The sequence below is a fragment of the Egretta garzetta genome, unplaced genomic scaffold, assembly GCF_000687185.1.
Source record: "Egretta garzetta isolate BGI_Z169 unplaced genomic scaffold, ASM68718v1 scaffold397, whole genome shotgun sequence".
NCBI classification, from domain to species: Eukaryota; Metazoa; Chordata; class Aves; order Pelecaniformes; family Ardeidae; genus Egretta; species Egretta garzetta.
Window position 1 is genome coordinate 9,106,197 of NW_009260493.1, and position 16,874 is coordinate 9,123,070.

Consider the following 16,874-nt stretch of genomic DNA (forward strand, 5'->3'; position numbering starts at 1 on the left):
TCTGGGGTCTGCAAGTGTTGTAGCAGAACACTGATACTACTTACAGTCTCACATTAATTTCTACTACTTTATAAGCCTTCTGAGTTGCCTGCCATAAGATACAGGAAACATGACTAAACAGGACAATGATCTGTTCTAAAATAATATTCATATGTTCCCATAATAGAAAAGGGATTTTAAATTTATTTTAAAAAGACAACATTAAGATATTTTGCTGCTTTATAAAGGAAAAAAATTTCCTCAGTCACTGTGCCACCAGCATAAGATTATTTATGATTAAAGATTCCATGTTAATCAGAATTTACCTTTTATTTCCATACAAACATTCAGCACCACTCTGGTATATTGACATACGGTTTTAATACAGTTGTGAAGATCTGGAGGAATTTGATTCTTAGGCACAGAATATGGGACTAGTAGTGCCATGCTTGACCTTACTTAAAGGTTTATAACACAGAAAGCACATGAAATGAGATGAAATTGCAATTCAGCCTACACTAATGCACAGGTTATACTAATGGCTTTTTTGTTCTGATGATATGATTAAGTCTTGTGAGATAAGCAAAGACAGGCTTTCAGATGCTCAACTGAACTCCCAGAGCCTATGGAGATTTTTCAATCATTGCTTCAGTAGAAGAATGAAAGAATGAAAGAATTCAGTGTCCCATAGTTAAACATGGTATGCTTGGTTTACTGTAGTCTATCTGGCTCCATGGAGTTAAGGTGAGACCAGACAAGTTTTACTACATGATCCCAAGGAAGCAGGCCTCATACACATCGATGAAAGACAATACAAATATGTGGACCCAGTATGTGTTCACAGTTTACATGTCTGGGTGACACAGAAAAAAAAGCACACTGCAAAAACTATCATATATTCTATATTCTGGTGGTTCACGTAGCACATAGTACATTTCTATATAAGAAGGTGTAAAACTTTAGTAGAAATCATCTTACCTCCATACTTTTAAATTCGTTGTTATACCCATGGTTACCCCTATTACAATATGTGTAACTTCTGTCCCTAAGGAGAAACCATCATACAGCGTAAATAAAAATGGCACAAATAGAACCAGTTAATAACAGTCATCCTGAATCACTGGACTTAGAATCATGTCTTAAGAACTGACTCTGGCATAATATTGTAATACTTTTTGCTCATCCAGTGTTCACTTTTACGAAGATCTCTTCTGTAACAGAGATGTGGACAGAAATAATTATCCTAGGTAGCTACTAAGTGTACAGTGAATCAATGTTTTCAAAATAAATTGAAAAAATCGATGGTTTTGAACTGAGGCCTTCATCTAGCTACAAGTTTCAGAACAAGTGTAATCTGCCGAGGAAGAATTCTTCAGTTGTAGTCTGTGGTATCTGCTTTTTTACAGAAAACTTATAATGGGAGAACTCTGTTGTTAGCCTCTGTGGATCAATATAAATAGGACTGCAAAAGATTTTCCCTTGCAAGGCATGGATTTTCATCATTTCATCATGGGTTCTAAAGGGCGAAGGAGAGATGTGGATGTGTGTATGGGGGTGGGTGGGGGTGTGTTACAGAATCAATAACATGCCAGAATAGTCTGACTTATAGTGAGTAACTCTTGTTTTAATTTACCCGTTGCTTAGATACATGGAAAGATAAAGAGATCGTCATCCCATACTGATTCAATGCACATTTGTCAAGCACATGTATCCTGTTTTCAGAGTCACAGGGAACATTTGAACACAATTTAAAAAAGGGTGACTACGAGATATTTCAGCATGCATTTCTTTTTATATGTCCAGGACAATTATTTGGTTGCAGCAAAACAATCAAGCCATAGACTGACTGGGCATTTTCTACTATTTGATTAGTCTTGAAATTCCAAGTCGGCTCATGCTTCTCCTGCTGCAACACCGTAGCTCAGTAAATACAGCATTGCTACTAACACCACAGGCTTTGTATCGAGTTTTCAAAGCCTCAAGACTAAAGCTTGTCTGCACTGCTCTTGACTTGCTCAGAGATATTTTTTTATTCTTTAGCTCTTACAGCATTTTTTTGTAATGACAAGATGCTTATGCCTAATTTGTTATCTTATCAGCTTATCCTTGTATGGCAAAGACATGGTTTTTATATAGATAGCAGTAACAATTAGTTATTCTGTGTAGAATGGAGACCCCAAAGCTAGAAACAACCCACTGATGGTCAATTAAGGAAATATAGATCTAGAACTGAGCAAAACCAGACTTAGAGGTAAGAAAGAGAATAAAGAACAAACATCTAATGTAGAATGCACAATATCTAGTGAACTGAGATGTAATGTTAACTTGCAGGCCAGTGAAGAATGAGCAAGCTGTAGTGTTAGCGTACATACAGGAAGGACCCCATTTGGATCACTGAGTGAGGAAGAAGAAACATCGACATCATGTTCCTCCTGATGAAGGACTTATATTGCTGATTACTGGCCATATCCACACATGCACCAGACCGAAGCCATCAACCTTTGGACCCAGAAGGGCAGTGGAGGGGTGATCATAACATAACACCAGGAAAAGGGCTGGATATTAGCAAGGCCTTGTATAACAATTTTAACTAAATTATTTTTGAGGCTTTTTCTGTGTAGTAGTATTAATTTCTTTATTTTCTTTTTTCTTCCTTTTTTTCTGTAATAATTTGATCTGGCATAATGACAAGTCTTTTATTAGACTGCTAAGATTTGAATTGTACTAATAATACATTCTTGGCTTTATGTATAAGGTGTGTTTCCTTTTTACACATGGTAAGATTTTAAATGTAACAAACATGGAAATGTAACAAGTCTAAAGCAAAACAGGAAACGATGCATCTGTGAAGGACATTAAAAGGATGAGAATGGGATGAAAAAGGTAAGGTAACAGTCACACAAATTATGTTACCTCACAGCCAGCCACTGTCGGTCCACCAGAAGATGAACTTTATCAATACGGATGTTGTTAGCATAGTGGAATCGTTTTGGCAAGTCGGGCGTCAGATATGGCTTGAAGTGCTGAGGGGATCTTTTGCACTGTGCAAGAGGAAAGAGCCCAGTCATGAGTTTTGCTCAGTATACAAAATAAACCCATCCCTCAGAATTATCACAAACATCTTAGTGAGAGGAATGTGAGCACAAAACACATTATTCAGAGGTAGCTTTTTGGATAACCTGCAGATCTCATTTCTGGCCCAAGAAGCAATGGAGGGAAAAATGGCTTTTTTGGGAACTGTTTGAAAATATACTGCTATAATATGCATAGCAAGTTCACAAATACTGTGGTAAAAGTACTTCTAAGGCTGAAAGACATTTAGTAGTACAGTTTAGTCTATACGTCCATACTAATGTCACTGGCATCTAGTATGTAAGATTACACTCTACAAGAGAAAGTTTATTTCTGCCATCTGTACTGTTCAACAAATAACAAGGAAACCCAAGTATACCTAATGTAGCATGGTCTAGGGTTTTAGGTGCAAGACTGAACATGTACTCTCATGCCATGTAAATGTCCAGTGCTCAGCTGTTAGCTAAAGGCCTTAGCTTTTACATCCACATTTAATGTGTTAATATAAGTATTGTGTCAGCAGGCATGCTATGAATGAGTTTGGTATTGAGAGCCTAATGACAACCATATGACATACTGCAAAGATTTAACTACATATGGCCATCAGGAGCATTGCAGCTGGCTGCAAGCATCACAGCAATGTTTCACAAGTGTTGCTCCTGATCAGGGATCTGGGACAATACAGAACATCTAAAGTGCTGCTAGGAAGGCCTGCTAAGAAGCTGTGTAAGCCAGAGACATGGACCTGCTTTATCACACAGGCAGTACAAACCATAGCATGCCTGGAGTCTGATCTGACACCTTCACCTCTAAGTACTAGAACTGTATACTCTGCATAGAACAACAGCAGCATGTGAAATGAGAGTAAGTGTGCCTGGATAGTCATCAAAGCAGCAGAGTGGAATCCAGGAACATGAAAAATAAGGATTCAGTGGGCTTGCTAGCCCAGGAGAGGAGGTCATTCTACAAAGGATAGTCTAATTAAAGGGAAAAACAGAGAAAATCAACATACAATATGGCTTCATGTCTACTGATCAGCAACTAATAGACAACACACAACCCCCTTCTCTCCCCAAACCCCTCATTCTAAGAATTTGAAAGGGACAAAGTACACAAACTCTAACTATTTATGAATAGAAAAGGAAAGAGGAAGTGTCCTGATACCAGGCTATTCCTGTTAAGCAGAGATGTCACATCTCTATTAGCAGTTGCAGTTTCAACTGGGGTTGAGAACATGGAAATTGTGCTATTCCTTCACACTAATGCTCTTTGATATGACAGGCTCCACATCATACAATGGGATAGAGGATGTAGTACCAAAAATCTCCTTCTGCTATTCCCAACAAGTGACATCCTACTCCTGCATCTGCTCTGGGTGCTGGGGAATAAAGGACGTGTTCTTAGGTATTCAGAAAAAAAATTAAACAGGAACATTCACTGCCGTTTGGACTTTAGTGGCAGGCAAAAGCAACATGTAATATTGCACAACTGTTATTCAACAGGTTAAAGGAAGACCACCAGTGGTGATTTATCAGAAATATACCCAGCTGAAACAGCCCAGAATTTTTCCAAGCTAAGAGCATTTATTTTAAAAGTATCAGAACATCTGTCTAGTGCTTGGACTAGGACTAGTCACAGAATAGAAAATAAATTGGAAATTAAGGAAAGAAGGGAAATATGCAGAAAGCAAGTAGTTTCAATGTTTAACTCACTGTAAATTATAAATGCAAAGAAATACAAAAAGACAACTTTCCTACACGCACTTTAGTTTGTCCACCACATTCATCCCACATGTATTAATGCTCATCTTGAACATTAAAAAAAAAAAGGCAGTTAATTATCTATCTAAAGAAGTATAAGGAAAAACACGCACTGTCACATCTTATCACCTTTCAGTAAAAGAAATAGGTTTGGCCTTCCTTTGTTTTGCAGTCTGTTCTGCACTCCTTTGTTTGCACCATTCAGACCTCAGCTGTCACAGGTTGTACCCACAAGGAGCAATGATCTAGATGGGAGACACAGACAAGCTTGGACTTGCCCCCAGAGCACTACATCCACACAGTATGGCAGAAATCCAAGCAGAACTATCAGTATGGGGCCCAGTGGTGCTGCAGCATACCTAAAAGCACTGCAAGTACTTATGTGATATGTCCTAAAAGATCCTAAAAGAACCATACTGCCTCATGCCAAAGGTCCATCTAGCCTAGTACTTTATTTCCAATCAGACCTTCAGAATTTCCAGAATCAGATACTTAGAGAAAGTGTGTAAGAACAAGTCAAGTATTGAATGAACTTTCTTATTCCTGCTCAGTTTTCTTTAGGCTTCAGGGATTTCTTAAGTCAGAGGTCACTTGTGGATCGTGTTTAATAGCCCATACAGGCCTTTCCTCCATGAATTGGTCTAAAATCCCCCCTTCCTATTTATATTTCCAGCCTCTACAAAACCCTGTGGCAATGTGCTTTACAATGACATTATCTGTTGTGTGGAAAAGTTGCTTTAACCTAGCCTGAGTGCAGCCCTAGTGGTCCAGAGCTAATGGATGCCTATTATCAAAAGCATCTCTGTGTTGTATTCTGTTCTATAATGAAGATACATGCTACTTTCTCCACACGAAGTCAGCCACTTCTCTTTCAAATTGAAGCACAGAAAACTATTTTGCTCTGAACAGAGATCCCCCATGGCAAACCTTTGTGCACCATCTTTGAACAACTTCCAGAACTGCTTCCTATGGTACACCGGAGTCAGTACATTATTTAAACTGGCACAGTAGTCTTAGTTTTTCACAAGCTGTTTTTGATCAGATTCCTATTAAGAGGAACTATGAGGAAATATTACAAAAATATTTACTCACTGTGAGGTTTTTAACAATTCCTTCTGAGTCAACTGTTAAAAAGAAAAGATGAATTAACATACATTACAAGAGCTGAAGGTCCAAAGCTTCATGAGAAAAATTTCATCACACTTTTGTCTGTAAAGTTGAATTTCTTTATTAGCCTGTGAAGATTATGGTAACCTTAACCTTCCATGGGTAGGAACGTTATTTTTCCAAGGGTAACTGTCTGTAAGTGTGGTAGCCTGTGGAAGTACCTAGCACCTTGGGTACATCAAGACAGACTGTAGAAACCTGCCATGGTGATGACTGCCTGCACCCAAAGCTATACACCATCATTAGAACCAAATTTTCTTCTCCCATCTAACCTCTGTTTGAAGTATAACTTTTTTTATACACTGAACTGGACCTGGAGCACTTGTCTTGTATTCCACTTCCAGCAGCAGTCACAGAGAAAAATCCAATCTGTCTTAGTACTTTCACCTTCCACATCTTCAGAGTGACTTCAACCTTTTGACATTAGCTTTCTAAAAAACAAATCTGAGCACTTTACAGAAGCAAAATTCCTTCAGAAAAAGTAACATCACTAGAGGAAATGAGTCAACAATTATATTGAGATTAAGACACATACAAGACATCATTATTCTCTCCTCTGCTTCTTACTTTGCTCCTGGCTGACTTAGACTGTCTTCTACTTAAACCAAAAGAAATCTGCTTTATGTTGTATAAACATTGTGCTTACAAATATAAGTGCAATTAGAAAAGGTAAATAAAAAGTACAGTGGGATCCCAGCTCTTATTTGAGATCTGCAAGAATTATGCCTTTTAGAATACTTTATGAATCACATAAACTCACTAAATAGAGCACTTCCATGGTTTTACCTCTCTCCATTCTCTTCCCTGATTCAGAAAGTTTTCAGATAGGTTGGTTGGGTTTTTTTCAGTCTGGTATCTATTCCAAGTCAGAGTCAGCTCACATGGTTTCAATTTTGTGTTCTTTTGTGACACTAGCTAAAGGGTTCAACCAAGGCTCTCTAACTTTGTACACACAGTTAGAAATAGTCACTGCTTCAAAAAGACCGATTCTGCCAATGTTGCACAAGAAATCTGTGAAGAGAAACGTGCTTACAAAAGACCTGAAGTTCCAGTTCAAAACAATAAAACTATCTGTATTGTCTTCATCTTTCCACATGCCAAGAAAATGCAAATCAGATTCTGCAACAAGCTTTTCTAACCTTCAATTTCATCTAAGGGGGTAATTCTTGCAAAAAAAAAAACCCCAACCCAACCCAACTTCAGTGGATGTTTAAGCCAGTTTAAGTGTAAGAGAAAGCTGTTCACTCTGCTGGTTGCTACTGATTATCCATTTTCCCTAATTATTTATTTATTTATTTCCCAATATATTGATTGTGCAATCCCAGGATTGGTCTACACTTACAGGTAAAATAGTCCTTTGGAACATTTTTTGCTCGAATGCGAGCTGCAGGCCCAGCATATATGTAGAAATTAGTATGTTTGAAGTAATTAGTCATATATTCTAACTGTGTGCAGTAGGTCATCTCCATCCCTAAAAGACAACACAGAAATAGTTATTTTTTATATACAATATATTGCAAGAAAGCTAAAGTAAATTATAAAATAGATTAAAATTAGTAAGCACACATATTACACAGAGGAAGAAAACAATGACTCAGTAAAATTTAGAGTGAAAAAAGAACTATATACATTACCATGATCAGCTAAAACAATGAGGTTTACACATTTGTGCAGGTTCCTTTGTTTAAGTCCATCCATTAGCATCCCCAGTGCTTGATCTGCTAGCTGTAAGGCTTTGATTACCTGTGAGATAAACCAGTTTCATTAGAATTTTTTTTTCTGATTTCAAGTTCTCACTTAAATCTAATCATCAAAGCCTGAAAAAAGTGAGTTTCTCAGTCAGTTTTCAGGTTCTTAATATTGCTGCTCCTTTTCTTTTTACATCACCACTAGACTATAGATGTGCAGAACTCCACTACTCTACCACAGAATATGAGCCTTAATAAAAAGACTCGCAATTGACTTTTTCTATTACCTTAGAAAAATTAAACTTTAAAATATGTTTATTGAAAGAAGAAAATTAACACATTCAGATCAAATTTGTTCCTCACTCCCAAATTTATATATCAGATTTGCAACATGAAACACAATTTTTATTGTAATATGAACATGTCATTATATTAACAATAAGCAGTGTTTCAAAAATATTTACACACACACACAATCTATAAGAGCAGTGTAGCATCCAGGAAGGCATGGTGCCCTTCTCTCATATATGCAGTCCCTTTAAACTTCCTACAGAAAACCACTGACCACCACTGAAGTAATATAGGAGAAACCCAGCACAACCCACCCTGCAGCCTTTCACAGTGGATGGCTCTTCCCCAGTTGGTGCAGCTGACTTAGAGCCTTCCTGTAAGTCCTATGGTAGGGACGATACCTGACTGAGTCTGAGGACTCTGCGTCTGAGCACGTGCACCCTTCTTGTTCCCCTAACTCTGTTGCACTTCCTTGAATGTCTTCCATGCACGAACAACATACATATATATCGTTACACATACAGTAATTGTTTTTTAAGCCCTTATTGTACAAAGAGAAATGGAGTTCCCTTTGCAATTAGCGAGCCTAAAACTAGCCTAGAAATATCAGTTTTTCTGTCCTTGTCTGCTACAACAAGACCTTTTGCAGAAGACCATTTTCAAATATATTAAACAAAACCGCTCTAGGAAGGAGCTGATGTGATAAATCCTACACTCCCCAAAGAATGAACTTTTTGCCTGCAAGCAAGTAAAAATGTAATATTTTTGGGTTACAAATTAACAAACATTGAAGTACAGTGTTAGGAATAAATAAAAGATGTCCCTGAGGATTTGCCAGGCCACATGCTTCCAAATATCACTTGGCAATAAAATTAAAGTTCAGTCTAAACACAACCATTAATATTATTTCTAATATTATGATCTGAAATAATTTTCTGCCTGTCTGTTTGGTTTACAGCTCTTTTGATTCACACACAGTGTTGGAATCATAACAATGGGCTCAAGCACAAGCAAGAATTCTATATAAAAATTCACAAAACAGTCACTGTAATTTTTGATCTACTATCCTTTACAAGTTCATAAGTTGGTTAACTTCATAGTACAGCACCATTTTTAGTGTGATTTAGTCTAAGAAAAGCATAAAAACTACTTACACCACCACTAACTGGTCCAAATGAATGTCCGGAAGAATCTGGTTCTTCAATATATAAAGTGTAGAAATCAGGCCTTGAGTTAGAAATAAATAAGAATGGAATTTTATGAGGATTTGGAGACAGCATTTCAAAAAAACACTTTCATTTAAAAAAAAAAAGAAACTTAAAACACAACTATAAATAACTAATTTAAACCTTAATAAAAGTCCATACAGTAAACATAATCACTCAACTTCCTCTGAGTTTTGTAATTAATCAACATGGGCTATTGAAGTTACAATTTCAGAAACAGCATCCGGTGTCTTTAACTGGTATCCAGAAATCACTGAACAACTTCAAGATCTCAGACAGCAGATCAGGCTGTTCCTTTTTGAGATGTAAGTGGAACTGGCACCGAAAGGCTCTCTTGCTGATTAAGCAGTGAGGCTCTAGACAGCATCTCCTAACAGCAAATATGTTAGGAACTTGTTACAAATTATCACATAAAAGATTTCACTTCTTTACAAAGTTGAGCACCAGTATTGACATCTACTTTTCATCCTGAATTACTGCCTGCAATTACTTTCATATATTGAACCTTTCTCGTGCAATATCTTTCATATAAAATCTTTTATCTATACACTTAGACTAGAAACTGAATTTTCCATGTTTCCTCTACACCATGCACCAAGAAAAAAAGAGAGAAAAATAAAAGCAAACTTATACAACAGTACATCTCTTTCAGATATATGTGCACTTTTTCATCTTTTGTACCTACAATCTTATCCCAAAAATTATTAGCCATACTTATAGCATAGGCTTAAATTCAGCAAATTATCATTTGAGATGGCGAGGAAGATTCCATGTTTCACAAACACCGATAGAAATTTCAATTGCTAAGCATTAAAACCTTTCTAAGGTAGTGTCTCACAAACCAGCTAGATATTACTAAGTGTTACCTCTCAGATTTGGTATAATCAAGCCATTTCAATATTCCTGAAATCCTCTGTTCATATGTAATTGAACTGGGGAAAAAAAAAAAAAGATATGATGTTAGCAAGGCTTTTCTAATAAGCCCTTCTAATTCCAAGATACAGAGAAAGTGTCCACTCTCTAGTCATACAGTAAAGTCACAGACTTAGATTTCAAGAATGATGCATCTTAACAAGGTACCAGCAATCAGTTTTATTATTCTCATTTTTGATTGAATGTAACTCACTTTTAATGGTAAATTACAGATCCTGATTTTGCAAACACAACAGGTGATATTGATGGGAGTACTCCCATATTTATAATTAAATACATGCAAAAAAGAGATTTCAAGTTCAGGACATAAGCCTGAAGTACAGATCAGAAAAAAATGTTATCCTTTCCAGCATGTATAAACCTTGGATTTTCATATTTTAAAAGTAAGTCATGTCCCCAGAAAAATCTTTGTGAGGTCATGTTTTGTTTCCTATGAAGGAATTCACCCATTAATAGCTTTGCTTTCCTCCAAAGTCACGCACAAGCTTTATGTTAGTTACCTACAGTTCTAGGATGTTTTCAGAGTACCAATCCTATACATCACTGCAAAACCTTTGTTATAGAGAGAGACTTGCAGTTATATATTTGCTTTAGATTCTCTTTGTAAATGTAAGGAATCATGGGGGGTTTACTGGAATCATCATGAAAACTTAGAAATAATTTACTAATATCAATGCCTTCCATAAGAAAAAAAAAATACTATGAAGGCAATTGCTATATTTGCACATGTGTAACCTGTGAATTAACTAGGCAAATATACAGAACTATGATTCAGCAGCAGCGTGCACATTATCACACATGTGAGCAAGACCAGAGGGAATTGATCTAGAGTCTGTCCTCCTTCAGTAGCTTCCCTATCCAATATCCTCTCTTCAATTAGTTTCTCTCAGACTGTTGTTTAAAAATCCTGTAGTTTAAAAATCTTGTATTTCGTTTCCTTCAACTGTCATATGGCAATTTGGATTTTTGGAGTAATTTACAGCCCTATAAAAACTTACCTGTTGAAGACACTGTACAAAGTGGGGTATGTTCCATTAATCGGAACATCAGAACCTGGCCAAAAGAAGGTGCCTGCTTTCAAATTTTGGTACATTGCTGTCAGCCAAACCTATGGGTAAAGACATAAACAAATGATTCTGTGGCATTTACACCACTGGAGGACCTCAGATCACCAAAATAAAAATACATAATTGGATCAGAAATATGGGCTACAAGCATGCATTTCTCTTTCTTCTTTTACACACCACACAGTTGCGTAATAACCATATCCGATTTGAAGTTTGTTTTCTACATAGACACTCTGAAGAAAAGTTAGTAGCATGGAAGCCAGGAAACCATTTCTTGGGTATTCTCAGCATAGAAGAAAAATCATACAGGTACTTCCATAATTGGCAACAAGTAGTGATCTTTTTTCCTGTGGCAAATGCCAGTATAATGGATCATGAAGATGGAAGAATGGTTCAAAGCTGCATCAGGGATGTTCAAACTGGACATTAGGATGTGCTTCTTTACCGAGAGGGTGGTCAAACAGTGGAACAGGCTTCCTAGAGAGGTGGTCGATGCCCCAAGCCTGTCAGTGTTGCAGAAGCATTTGGACAGTGCCCTTAACACCAGGCTTTAACTTTTGGTCAGCCCTGAAGTGGTCAGGCAGTTGGACTGGATGATTGTTGTAGGTCTCTTCCAACTAAAAAATATTCTATTCTAAGACATGGATTCTAGTTATATGATTTTATTAATAGAGGGCATTCTTCCTAATCATCTTAAAGAGCACAGCTGTGGTTCTGTTACAAACCTGACGGAATCCATTATGAAACAATAGCACCAAAACCTGGGTACTTGAGTATACTATAAACGTGCCGACACTGACACACATACACATGTAAATAAATACATAAATATATATTAAGTAGATATACTATATACTACATGCATATTTTTTATATTTCAATCAGGGTGGGGTTTTCTTATGAAATGTGCCATATGTTACAAGTAAGTGTTCATTTTGCTGGAAATTAAGCTCTTTTCTATTCTCTTCCTTGCTTTTATATGCCTGGATTTTGTAAGTGTATTTGTAAGTGGATATAATTTGGAAGTAGATTTTCAGATTTCATTTTGTAGCTAGTTGTCACAAGACAAGCAAAAAAATACCCCACAATAAAACCGTATCAAAAATTTACTGTGGTTTCCTGTGGCAAGAGATCCTTTCTAATACTAGCCAAAATATTTAAGTCTTTTTTACTAACTAACTGCCACATTAAGTGAAATTTTTAAGGCTCAGAGTTAACATTTTAAGAGTTCTTTTACTTTCATAAAAAGCAAACTGTTTTGTAGGCAGCCTATAATATGAAGCCTACAGGACATTTAGCATGTATTGCAAATATACCACACAGCTTTGCCTTTTATTCTCTTTGTGTTTTGTTTTATAATATGGCACATGAGCCACTCTAGACATAAAGGAATACCATGATGAGAAATAAACCTACCGGCTGTCCCTTCCACCATGAAGGTTCGAATTTTTCCTTCCCCGAAAGCGAGAAATGCTTGTTCAAGTTTACATCATACATGCTGTTATCAATAATACCATGAGATTCTGGATACAATCCCTGCAAAATGAAAATAAACCCCTGCTGAATCTTGAAATCAAATGGAGATTAAACTATGTTGCAATGCCTACTGTTGCAGTGTTGCAATTATTTTTAGGGCTGTTTTATCACAGAAACAGAACATGCTTTCCTGACTCACACAGATCATCAGACTCCTGCCAATGAATTCAGGGGGCCTGTCAAGTTCACTTGAGTTTCCCTATTTTCTCCCCAGCCCAAACCTGATGTGCTATAGATTAAGTACCATATATGTCATGTGGCTGTATATCAGCTTCCAAACCCATCCAAACACACATTCTCATCAAATGGCTGTGTCCTCACCCATACTCACCCGTATCCAACTAGATTGACAAAGGTCAGGAATAACCAGTTCACAGGCCAGAATCAGATAGCATACATATATAGCCACATAGATCATACCTGCATGTACTATCTCAGCATCTCTATCTCTTTTTTGCTCCTATAGCTTAAGTCCCCATGTCCCACAAGAAGATTGGCACCACAAAATCCTTTCTATGTTGTCCAGATAATGAAAAGGAAAAATAGCAAATTCTCACTTACTGTGACAATAGTATAGTGGTTTGGAAAGGTTTTTGTGGGGTAAACAGCTCTCATGTATTTTGAATGCGTACCACATGTTTCTGCAACAGATCATGGAATTAATATAAATTTGCTTGTATTTTTTTTTAATTGAAAACTAACAGTCTTGAAAACAAAGAAGAAAAATCACCACAGTCAGTTGCTGTGGTATTAAAGGGGAAATGTGACTCCAAATTAAGATGCAAACATTCTGGTGTCTCCTTGTGAGCTAGGCCTACTGTCCCACTGCAGTCAATGGACCCTGGACACTCAATTCAGCTGCCTACAGCCTAGACGCTTAGGTAATTTGAGACATCTTTAATGATCCTGCCTGGCCTTCAGATGCTGCTCCTACATCCTGTCTGCCAACCCAAATGAGTGTCCCAGATATTTCTGAGACCCAAAATGGCACTAGACATATATACTTATGCAATGAGACTGAAGCCTCAGGTCAGCCCAGGCAAGATATTCTGCAGAGTTGTTTGGTGACTAGATGCATGGGAAAGACTCAGTTGCTTAAGCACTGGAGTCCGGTGCCATTTGAGGTAGATACCTTCAGATATCCAAGAAGATATATGCATAAAAGTTGGCAGTTTTGACACAAGATCACCTGGAGATCTGTGTCCTCTTGACACAGCTGCTGAAGGCCACCTAGGATACACCACAGCACTCTGAAGTATACTAGAAACATAGGTTAAGGCAACAATTTGTCCTGCAGCACCCTCTGTCCGTCAGTTGAGCTGACTTGCTCTCTAGGCTCTTGCGCTGCACTGTACAGACTGTACTAACCATAAATGTCCCGACTACAATGAGCGTGTAGACATCTCACATGCAGACGCCTCCCAGAACATACCTAAATGCAGGTGTCATGCTCTGGAGTGAATCCCACCCTGGGTGTCCTACCTTTATCTCCAAACATTGCGTCACTTTTTGGCAATCTAAGATACTTACCATGCCTGAACATCTATAATATCTGAATCTACTGTAGTATCCAACTTATTTACACACAAAACAAAGGTGTGAAGACTGGACGATGCCTTAATGCCATTTTTTAATCTAACTCACATGGAGAAACAGTTCTGTATTAAGCTGTGGTCAGATGATTAGTTGATTCACACTCTAACACTCTTTTTCTTTGATGTATGGCATTTCAGGCAAGGAACAGAAACTGATTTTAACTAAACAACCTCAACTAAACAATGAATGCATGAAATTATTCTACAAAACTGTTCCAGCAGGGTACAGAAAAAAAGGCTTAAAGAATGTTTAAAGGAGGGCTGAATAATTGACAAATACACAAGGAACTCACCATCCTTTTTTATAGTTTGAACAGTAAAGGAGCTACATTCATAGTGTACATATTCTGTAACAACTAGCTTGATTAGCTCTACTAAAAATCCTAGGTTAATGGAGTTAATAGAGAGGAAATATTTTATGCTACAATCAGCGTCACACTTTTTCCTTTGCACAGAAATGAATTTCCCTTTCCTTTCCACTGTAGATTTCTGAGACATATAAGCATGAATGTGCAAAAGCAATTGTTAAAATTGACCACAAATATGAGTAATGCTGAATTAGATCTGTTCTTATTTCAAAGGCTTTCTTGGAAATATACACGTAGCATGGTTTTCATGCCTTTTGTCAATTTGGCATTTCCTTTTCACCTCTTTCAGAAGACTGGAACTGAACACTGACTTCTGCATATGCATGATGTCTTCATTGATTCAAGTTCCTTCCAATGTCAGAATCACATCAAAGAATAAAATATTAGCACAAGAAGTCAGGTTTGCACCCTCATTATCCACAAATATGATTGTTTACTATTCAGTGAAATGTAACATCCGTGTGAAGTTTTCAAATGAGCACAATAGAAACAGAATATGATATAATCTGAACAGGTATAAACACTGTCAATTTAGACTATTACTGCTGAGAAGAAATGAATAAATATGCAGACATTTTGTCCAGGTACAAAGTATCTTGAGAGCTGAGCTCAAAAATATTCAGGAAATTTTAACAAAGTGTGCACTAATGGGTCTCACTTTTTAGAGCCCTTTCGAGCACAGTCTAAAGAACTTCAACTTACTCTTTCTCCCAATATTCAAAAATACTGGGAAGCAGTTACTTGAACCTTAGTGCAATCATATCAATATATTAAATTATACCAATATGTAAATTACATTGCATTTAAGTAATATAGTAATATTCACTGATACACTTTTAAAGATGCAGCTTCTCTTTAATAGCTTAAAATACCTGACTTGAAAAAGTGCATCTTTGAGGAAAATATCCAAATAACCCAATGCATTTTCTCTTTGTATTCTACTTTAATGATGATCTCCTTATCAGCTAGAAGTTTTCAGTGGAGTACCTAGAATGCAGGAGATCCTTCTCTGGAACTTTTTTTCAGTCTTAAACTGTATTTGAATTTCAAACTATTTATTTAATAAAAAGCTGCTGACCAGTATTAGAGGCCTTGCTAAAAAAAGTCACGCTTGCTGTGCACTCAAATACAAGAAGAGAAGGCTGCGGGAAGACCTGATTGCGGCCTTTCAGTACCTAAAGGGGGCCTATAGGAAAGACGGGGAAAATCTTTTTAGTAGGGCCAGCAGTGACAAGACAAAGGGTAATGGTTTTAAACTAAACCAGGGTAGGTTTAGACTAGATATAAGGAAGAAGTTCTTTACAATGAGGTTGGTGAAACACTGGAACAGGTTGCCCAGAGAGGTGGTGGAGGCCCCATCCCTGGAAACATTCAAGGCCAGGCTGGATGGGGCTCTGAGCAACCTGATCTAGTTAGCGGTGTCCCTGCTCACTGCAGGGGGGTTGGACTAGATGACCTCTAGGGGTCCCTTCCAACCCAAAACATTCTATGATTCTATGATTCTATAATTAATGTATAACTTATAATAATGAAAATATGCAACTGATGAGGCAGACTTGATATGTGGTTTTATTATTGCTGAGCAACACATATGCATGGCAGCAGCAAAAGGGACTGGAGAGGTTGCATGTAGACTTTTAAAGACAATAATCAAAATGCTCTTGGTAACTTACTGAGTTTTTCGATATTTGGCAGCAAAGAACTCCAGGTTTGCAAGTATTCTGCTCTAAACCCATCCATTGAAAAAAGGATAAGTGGTGGCAGATCAAACCTACAAGAAAATACTTCTCATCATAAAGGAGTTTGTAGAGTTGGTGACTTGCTAGGATCTTTAACAACAATATAAATTCCACTTTTAAAAGCAGGATCCAGAATTTCCATGTACTTCCCAGAATCAATATCACAGCGTGAGATAAACTTATAGTTCAATTTTGAGAGCAAATACAAAATCCTCCTGAAAAACCACTGGAGGAATAGAATACAAGCTATTTGGTACATAGAGAACCTAGGAAAAGACATTGGCATTTGTGATCTTTTAATTACAAATACAAGTAAAGAAAAATGCTGCAGACTAGCATCCAAATACAAGCCCAGGGTATAGAAAAGCCGAAGTACCTCTGTACATAGCAATGAGTTGAATTCTGTCTCTTGTCTCTTAATGCATCTTAAAAAATCTTTCAGGGCAGCTGCAC

The 16,874-nt window shown here is 37.2% G+C and overlaps 1 protein-coding gene across 1 annotated transcript in view; it reads right to left on the minus strand.

Moving 5' to 3' along the window:
• ENPP3 (ectonucleotide pyrophosphatase/phosphodiesterase 3) overlaps positions 1-16,874 on the minus strand; it is a 40,270-nt gene that overhangs the window by 11,472 nt on the left and 11,924 nt on the right. The window contains exons 6-16 of the mRNA XM_009644362.2: positions 16,356-16,453; positions 13,281-13,360; positions 12,600-12,719; positions 11,115-11,224; positions 10,050-10,115; positions 9,112-9,184; positions 7,613-7,721; positions 7,321-7,449; positions 5,904-5,935; positions 2,893-3,020; positions 958-1,024 (exon numbers count right to left, since the gene is read on the minus strand). Of these exons, the coding sequence (XP_009642657.1) occupies positions 958-1,024; positions 2,893-3,020; positions 5,904-5,935; positions 7,321-7,449; positions 7,613-7,721; positions 9,112-9,184; positions 10,050-10,115; positions 11,115-11,224; positions 12,600-12,719; positions 13,281-13,360; positions 16,356-16,453 (1,012 nt within the window). The remainder of the gene's footprint in view (positions 1-957; positions 1,025-2,892; positions 3,021-5,903; positions 5,936-7,320; positions 7,450-7,612; positions 7,722-9,111; positions 9,185-10,049; positions 10,116-11,114; positions 11,225-12,599; positions 12,720-13,280; positions 13,361-16,355; positions 16,454-16,874) is intronic.